The following is a 9,036-nucleotide window of genomic DNA, read 5'->3' as shown; positions in this document are numbered from 1 at the left end:
GAGAGTATTTTTAAATGGCAAAGTTGTTCAGGGTGTTCTTAAATGTTCACTTATCAATTCTCTGGGCTATGAAATTTAGCTTCCATCTTTTAAAATTAGTGGTGCAAAAAAACCTTAAAAATTAGCGATACATGAAACATTTAACTTTGTTGTATGTATTGCAATATTATTTTATATTTGACAACTCAGACATGTGTATATTGGCCTAGTTGTACTGGGTTGTGTTAAAATGGCTATTTTTGAGACTCAAATGTGTCAAAACAATGTGCTGTTGTTTGGGGGATGTCAACCATTCTAGCAACCAAGCAATGTATCAACCACAATGAACACAGGCAGTACTCAAAAGAGACTCATCAGCAGTGTACAGACATCCATATCAAGGCTTTATCAATAGAGTTAGTTTTATACACGCTTTTTGTAAATAAACTGAAAGTGAATTCAAAACCAGAAATCATCTCCTCCACTGCTCCTAGTACTTGCTCTTTCTCTGCCTTTTAATCGAAGCATCTCCATGATACTCCGAGCATAGACATCTCTTAGGTTAACACTGATGTATGAGTCAGTGGCTATATTCTTGGTAAGCTTCTTCAAAGCCTCGCGCTGTCTAACAGCTGCTTCCTTGAGCTTTAAGGTGAAGTAGCAGGCAGAGAAGCGGTCGTTAATAATAGCGATAGGCAAGGCCAAGACAAGGATTCCTGATAAGATACACACAAAGGCCACAATTTTGCCCGTGGTTGTGTCTGGTCTGATATCCCCATACCCCACGGTAGTCATGGAAGTCGTGGCCCACCACCACGCACAAGGGACACTTGTGAAGGTTGTGTCAGGGATGCTCTGCTCAGCGAAATACTCCACAGTGGAAAATATAGAGATTCCCACAGACAGAAATAGGAGTAGCAGGCCAACTTCCTCGTAACACTGGGTGATTGTCATTCCAAGTGACCGTAAACCTGTAATAGAACAACGGGTGTCAGTCATGGGCACCCCCACTCTTCACCTCTGTCCTTCTCCCGCTTCCCCTCTCCTTCCCTGCTATCCACCCACACATGCGTTTCTCACTGAATATGGCTCCAGTCTTGGGAAGTGTTCTGGGGATACACAGATGATCAACTCTAATCCTCAAGAAGTCCTTAGTCTAGTTGATGCGGCCAAATTGAGAAGGATAGAATGAAATATAATTAGATTCATTCATTCACTTCTCTATTAAACACTTATGATTTATGCACACACACACAAAAAAAAATGTGAGAGATGAGGTGGAGGACAGGCAGGGGACGTTTGGTAGGAGTTTGTACTTTATACAATGGGAGGCCTTTGCAGCATCACGCATGGAGGGCTCTCTTGGCGAGGTCTACATCCAAATGCATCATTTCGGCACACTTTTCTAATGCTAGTGTTATGTTGTCCCCTTATATATGTTTCTGTGTTTATCACCTTCCTGATAAAGTTCAATAGAATTAGGTGCCTCATTATCTGAAAGCCAGAGGAAGTAAAGTACAACATGAGAATGAAACGAAGCAGCAGAGGCAGGGACAACATCAACATGAGAATATCAAATGTACATGGGGGGATGTTCTTAGAAGTGAAGCACTCCCATAACATCCACTGAAATTTTTTATCCTTAATACCAAACTGTAGGGAACTATCTTCCTTGAGCACACAGAACTTTCCATCTCCTATTAGGAGATAGACCTGGATACAGACTGTTCCTCCTTTGCAGAAAGGTATAGGAAACTGGAGCCACTAGGGTATTCACTATGTGGTAACTGGTGAATTTCCCATTGCTAGTTCTAAGGATTCTGCAAGACAGACCCGAGAGAGTCCAATCCCATCTCTGAAGAGACTAAGCCTTAAGGAGAGTAAGCGGAGTCCATTACAGGGAAGGAATTTGATAAGATATCTTCTCTAACACTAGAAGGATGCTGATGAAAGCATCCATATTTTGAAGTCATGTTAACATGATGTCACAATGATATTGTCTCAAAAGTCCAGAGCACTTGGACTTGAAATCACTTTAAAATTTTTCTTCACTCACTAGCAACTATTTAAAATATATTAAAATACCATTTGTGCTCTCACTATTTTTAAGTTTGTTCTAGATTTTTGAGATTTTAATTATTAACCGGCTATTTAAAAAGACCAATTTATATAATTCTGAAGTTAAACTTCAAAAGACATTTTAGGAGTTCCTGTCATGGCTCAGTGGAAACAAATCTTACTAGTATTGATCCCTGGCCTTGCTCAGTGGGCTAAAGATCCGCCATTGCTGTGGCTGTGGTATAGGCTAGTGGCTATAGCTCCAATTTGACCCCTAGCCTGGGAACCTCCATATGCTGCAGGTGCAGCCCTAAAAATGCAAAAAAAAAAAAAATACAAAAGACACTTTAAAGAATATCTTTAGAATATCTTTCAGAAAACTGATCTTGATGTTTCTGTATTGAATTGCATTTCTGAAATAAATTGACAGCTTATGAAGAAATGCATAGTGTTTGGGAAGACTGTTTTCATTTCAATGTTCTGTTTCATTTTGTAAAGAAACCAAGTGGCCTGAATCTCTGCATGTTACATCAATTAACTAAGATAATCCTAAAAAAATATGAGATGTAATTATTATGCCATTGTACAGGTGAGCAGACTGAGGCACAGAAGGGTAGCATATCTAGCATAAAGTTACATAGCCAAGATTTAGAACTAGGCTCTCTGGTCCATCATTGTCTTCCTAACCATTATTCTATAACACTTCTCAATTTTTATTTATAGTTAATGCATAGGGAAACATGTGATCTATTTCTATATTTTATTACATGTAATGCCTAAGATAAAACTGTCAAACATTTATGCAACTGTTCATATTTTTTCAATAAATTAAGGCTTTATTAATGCTTTATATTTGCCTTAGAACTGAGAAGACCTTTGAAGAGGTGACATTGTGGAAATTACTATTATTTTCTTTTTCCTTTCTTTTTTGGAAAAAAAAATGTAGTCTTTACTGGGTGTTTTTAAATTGAATCCTGTGAAGAGTTTATAAATACTAGAAGAAAGCATCCCATTATGTGTGTCAGAAAACAAAGAGTGGTACTTCTAAAAGTTGTTGGAAACCCCATTATCAAATCCCTGGTATGTGAGAGTAGCTAGGAAAATACACTACCAAAATTATGTTAGGATAAATCCTAGTTTCCTCAGAGATGTGGGGGAAAACATTTCTGAGGTTAACTGCTCCCTATATTTATAGGGAGAGACAATTACCATCAGCTCCTTTTAGGTGACCAGTCAGACATTTATCTAGAAAAACTGATGGGAAGAGGACTCTCTAGTCAAATTATATGTATATTGCATTGTATTAATATGTCATCCTGCTCCAGTGTTTCTTGAAGTGTGGTTCAAGACCACCTACATCAAAATTAGCTTGTTAAAATGTATGCTCATGGATCTAAGCCTAAATACTAAAATTTGACTCTTTGGGATTGGGCTCAGAATTTGCATTTTAACAAGCTTTTCAAGGGATTATTATTTTCATTAAAGTCTAACATAAGGTAGAACATATGTGCTCCAGAACATTCAACAGCCTGCTGGGCCAGCCACTGAGAATCACTGCCCTTGAGGATGAAAGCATCATCTTTAATGGATTTGTGCGATTTTCTCTGACACTGGCTATAATTTTCATATACAATTGCGTGTGTGTGTGTGTGTTGTGTAGAGATTTTTCTAGGGAGAGTATTTTTTAGATTTTCAAGGCTTTATGATACACAGAAAAATATAAGGAATTCCTGTTACCAGCCCCAATTAGTGACAAGAAAATTCTCAGGTACTAGACAAAGTGCGTAATTAATGTCTTTTGCTTTCTCCCAATGCAAATATTTCCATAGTTTCTTCAAAAATTATGAGAAGGCCACTAATGCACAGTCACTTCTTTCTGCATAGTCAGAGAAGGCTCTGGATGACTTCCTCTGCTCCTAGGAAACATTTGTGATAAACAATTCCTTGGACACAGAAAAGAACCTGGCTTAGGTTCCTATATATCATATATAATTTATGCATATCTTTTTATGTGCTGGTTATGCATATTTCATATAGAACCTTCCAGAGGCAGAGCGTGTTTAATTTTTGTACATCTTCTGGGTACTTGGGTTAAAATAGATTGAAGTTAACAAATGGTCAAATTGCTCCTCAAATGTCTTAAGGAGAAAAAGAGTGTGAGGGGCATCTTGTCCTCTAAAACAACCTCAAGGTTTTCTTCCCAATACATTTCTGAAGATCACATGGTTGGCTAAAGTATGGGAGTTGGTGATTCTGAACATCAATTCAGATCCCTTGGACTGTGGTCAAAGCACTAATGCTTACAAATAATGGCAAATTAAAACACAGCAATGAAACCTGAGTACCTGTTGAATGCCTGCCCAGTTTGAGCATGCGCAGAGCCCTGAGCAGCCTTAAAACCTGGACGATGCGCCCCACGTTTTCCAGCTCCTGTGTAGTCTGGCTCCCACTCAGGCTCTCTACCAGAAGAGTGATGTAGAAGGGCAAGATGGCAAGGAGGTCAATGATGTTTGGCACCTTTCTCAGGAATCGGCACCTGTCCCGCACACATAGGAAGCGGAGGACAAACTCCCCGGTGAACCAGCTAATGCACACATATTCCAGAATTTCCAGCAGCTGCAGGTCCAGCCAGCTTAACTCGGCTGACATCAGGGCCATGTTGACGATGGACACTGCCACGAAGATAATGGAGATGACCCCAAAGATTCGGGCAGCTGTGGAAGACCCAGGCTTCTCCAGGATGTTCCAGAGCTTCTGGCGGACCGTGGGGCAAGGTCCTTGGGAGAAGTCCTGTTCACTCTCATGTTGACTTTCCTGATCTTCTGTGTCCTTCTTAAAGTCTAAAGTTTCACTCAGCTCCTTTCTTCTGAAGTATCTTTTAGAGAAGACAACTTGGTGATTAGTCTAACTTTTTAAAAAAATACTAAAGTAAAAAGAAAATAAACTTGGCAGTAAGGTCATGCTTCTTATTTCAGTAAAATGCAGAAAATGATCATTCAATTTTACCCAGGCTGTCTTCCCACAGTACTCACATGTTCTCATTTAGGATTATTGTTTTAAAAATGCCGCTTTATTAGTAGAAGTTTATACAAAATAACTTATACATTTATTAATAATTTTTGTAACAAAGAACAGAATGTGAAATTTTTTAATGTTCATAATGGAAACATTCATGAAGAAATGGTAGTAATAGCAAAGTAATAGTAAAAATAATAGACCACTAAAGTCCTTCAATCAATCACAAAGAACTAACTTTCTGTCTTCTCTATTTAAGACAGTTCTCTGTCCAAGTTTTAAAAGTTAGCGTCCTAGGTTTGATAAAGGATAATGCTCCATACTGAAACCTACATCCAAGTGCATTTTTTGGAGCATAACTTTTCAGACTATTTATACAATTACCAAATATTTATTGCAACTATGACTTCTTTTGACTTATAAATGAATTAGCATACATTCATTAGAAAAAGGAGGTTCAAAAAGTTCCAATGAAAAGTTGGCTTTGACTCCTACCAGCTCTCCCCCACCACCCCCTCCCCTGCCCTTCTAGCTCCTAAGCGGCCACAGGTATTCTTGGGCAGGCTTGAGCGAGGCTTTTGGAAGCCTCAAATCTTTCCCTCTGTTGCCTCTCTCCACTGTGCCCGCTTCCCCCGTGCAGTCACCAAGCGCCTCGCAAATACCTGTCCCTGCAGCAGGAGTCGATGCTGAGCTCATCGATGCCCCAATACTGGATCTCCTGGAGGAAGGAGAGCGCGCACAGCTGCTCCATGACGTGCAGGCGGCCGGTGCGATAGTAGTGCAGAACATAGCGGAATGCTTGCGAGCTCCGGTCGAAGAAGTACTCGTTGTCCACGGGATTGGCGTCGTCACAGAGCTCCAGTGGACTGGGCACGGCGGCCAGGGCCCCTGGGCGCCGGCACGAGGCCACCACCACGGCCAGCTTGCCAAGGCGCGTGTGCGGGAAGCAGGACAGCGCTTGCTGCGAGAGCACGAAACGGCTGCCGCCCACATTGACCGTGAAACTGTCCCCGAGCGCCAGGGGCTCCCCTTCTCCCTCGCTGCAGAAAACGCTGGAGTCCAGCGAGGTTAGGGAGGCGCTATCCAGCGGCGAGTCCAGCAGCGCCCGGCTGCTGGGAGGCAGCTCCATCCTTGCAGCCGCTGTTGGAGGGCGCCACAAAGTTGGGGGCGGTGGCACGGCCGGGTTTCCCGGGCTCCCGAGGTGGGTTCCTCCCACCTGCGCACCCTTACACTCTCCACCCCCTGTGCTCGTTCCCCCTCTCGCCGCTAGGGAGCTGCGCGATAGATGAGCACAAGTGTCTGAGCACTGAGGCTGGGAGAGAAGAGGGGTCGCACCCAGGGAACTGCTCAGGTGTGGACCAAGCCTAGGACAGCCGCTGGGCACACTGGTGGTCGCTGTGGTCCTTTCTGGACTCAGTACTCCCTCTCCAACTTTGTAACTGAGATATCCGGCCCGGGAGATGTACGGATTGAAGGCCTCGCTGTTTGAGGGTTGGAGCAAGTGGGGAAGGGAAGAAGGAGGGAGGTCTACTTTGGAGGAGGATGGCAAGACCAGTCTGGGAGGAACGCAAGCAAGGGGAATGGCCAGACTCGCTCCTGCCTGCTGGAGACCAAACGGAAAAGTTCAGAAAGCAAAGGAAGTTTTTTCCAGCTTCAGGATATATATTCCTCCCTCTTCTTTTACTGAGGCTGCTTCATAGGCCTCCCGGGGAGTGTTCGCCGGGGGTGTGCGCACGTGGGGAGAGGGTGACCTGGGCGCGGGGGCCGCATCATTTGCTCTCATTCACTCTCATTTTAGTCTGTCACTCATGCTCCGTTTTCTTCTCCCTCCTCCCCTAATTTTTGACCTCCTGGTTGAGAAATAAGGATCATTAGTGATGATTTTTAATTAAATCCCAGTAAGTCACTGAGAACTAGGGGTCACCATTGTCAGCTCCCATTACGTGTCGAGGCACTTTATGCCCTACGGTTTAGCCATTTCTGTCTCTACAAGTTTCCCAGAGAGCAGGTGTCCTGGGCGCGTTCCTAGGAAGAGGAGAGCTGTCATTTTGGGAGAAGGGAAGGCAAAAAAGACAATGACTAGAACAGGCGTGGGCTGGGGCAGGAGTTTAAATAGTAACGACGACTCGGTAAAGGGAGAAGCCAAGCGAGGAGCCCAGGTGAGACTGGAAGTGCACCCACGGGGCCGCTTGGAGTCGCGCCCCAGCCAACCTGTTGGACATGGGGCAGGAGTGGGGAGGAGGGCAGGGTGACTCACCTGCGGCTCCTGGCACATCAGGGGGAGCTCAGTAGGCACAGCGGGTTACATGGCCGGGTTTGATCCTCCGGATCTCCACGTGAGTCTGATTTAACAGGTCCAGGAGGAACGCTGCGCTCGCAGCTGAGCTCTTCGCCGGCGCTGGTTGTCTAGCCTCGCCTCATCTCCACCGCCTCCCAGCTCTGGCCCCTCGGCTGCGCTGGAGGGTAGCCGCCCCCGCCCGCGCTCCCTCCCAGCCCTTCGCGGTTCCCGGCGCCAGCTGTGGGGAATGCGGGGAGCGAGGGAGGTGAGACCGGAGGAGGAAGTGAGGATCTCAGTGATTCTTATATTCATCCTGAAGGCACTTCAAGGATCACTATATTCGATTCCCATTTCCCTGAATCTGTGCGCTCACAAATGCTCAAGAACAAAATTTCCAGTTGTATTGTCTGCTCAACTCAGGGTTGCTTTGTGTGGCATGGTTCAAGATTTTCCTCATTATTTCCAGCAAGCATCTGGGAATCCCATATTTTTCAAAAGTCTTTACAAGAATCAGGGAGCCACCCTTATCTCCTGTTTTCCTTATTAAATAGTTTTAGAAAGGATATATAACCAGGCAGCTTGATACCATAGGGAGAGACTTTTCACAGATTGACCTGAAATGCAACTATCTAGTTCTGGCTTTGTCCACAGACTGTAGGACCTCTAGCTAGCATTTACTTCACAGGCCTCATCTTCTTCCCCAGCGATATTTTAGGTTTTAATGGAAAGACTCAGCATTTTCAGGGTGGTGAATTTATGCCAGTAAGTTCTTTTTTTTTTTTTTTTTCCCAGATTTTTTTTTTTTTTTTTTTTTTTTTTTTTATTATTTTCCCACTGTACAGCAAGGGGGTCAGGTCATCCTTAGATGTATACATTGCAGTTACAGTTTTTTCCCCCATATGCCAGTAAGTTCTTGTAGGCCCCTGTAGGCCCCTCACTCATTCAGTATCTTATGTAATCATAATAACAACACTGTAAGGTAGTAGCATACCTGGTTTACAGAAAGAGAAACTGAGGCACAGAGAAATTAAGTGATTTATCTAGGATCACACTGTCCAAATTAAAACCCCAGACTAATTGTCAGAGGAGGCTGCTCCATAAACACAATACTTGAGACATATAATTTTTGTGTGATTTTAAAATAAATCAGTGCATGGTTTTACTTATTTATTTTCTCAAAAGTTTCTAAAGAAGGGCAGGAGTTTAATGATGTATTTTCTTTACTCTTTCAACAAGTGCTTATTGAGCATCCACTATGTATGGCACTATTCTAGGTGCTCCAGATAGATCCGTGAACAAAACCAGACAAGATCCCTGTCCTTGTGGGATATAAATATTTTTCCTGTGAGAATAAAAACACATCCAGTGAAATTTATAAAATACTATAGTATTTAGAAGTTATGGCCGTTTGGACAGCTGTCCATTTGGTCAACTTTCACCTCTGTAAAGAACTCTTCCATACAGAAAATATGGAGAAGTTAAACTTATCATGGTAAATAGCTCATCGTTATGTATCAGCACCGTGAAATTAATTTTTTAAGGTAGCAAAGCTTTCCCTTACACAGAGAGGAAAACTTCCCCAGCATCTCAATTTTAGATTATTTGGTTGTTGAAAAAGGTCAAAAGTTCTATTAAGCCTTATTCATCCTTTAGTATGAATAACCTGAATCAAATGATTAGCAATAAAGGTCTCCCCTAGATTTACA

General features: G+C 43.0%; 1 protein-coding gene across 4 annotated transcripts; it reads right to left on the bottom strand.

Moving 5' to 3' along the window:
• On the bottom strand, positions 363-8,087 carry KCNV1 (potassium voltage-gated channel modifier subfamily V member 1). 4 transcript variants are annotated; one of them, XM_013996539.2, is made up of 4 exons: positions 7,310-8,087; positions 5,715-7,077; positions 4,383-4,912; positions 363-950 (listed from the first exon to the last, which is right to left on the bottom strand). In XM_013996539.2, exons 2-4 carry the CDS (start codon positions 6,179-6,181, stop codon positions 439-441), a joined length of 1,509 nt encoding a protein of 502 aa, XP_013851993.1. In that variant the 5' UTR covers positions 6,182-7,077; positions 7,310-8,087; the 3' UTR covers positions 363-438. The 4 variants fall into 4 exon arrangements, with proteins under 4 accessions (XP_013851993.1, XP_013851994.1, XP_013851995.2 ...); XM_013996540.2 differs by having other exon boundaries at positions 5,715-6,902; XM_013996541.2 differs by having other exon boundaries at positions 5,715-6,655.

This window comes from Sus scrofa, chromosome 4, assembly GCF_000003025.6.
Source record: "Sus scrofa isolate TJ Tabasco breed Duroc chromosome 4, Sscrofa11.1, whole genome shotgun sequence".
Classification (NCBI taxonomy): domain Eukaryota; kingdom Metazoa; phylum Chordata; class Mammalia; order Artiodactyla; family Suidae; genus Sus; species Sus scrofa.
Note: the sequence above shows the minus strand (reverse complement) of the source record. Positions and strands in the feature narration are given on the sequence as shown.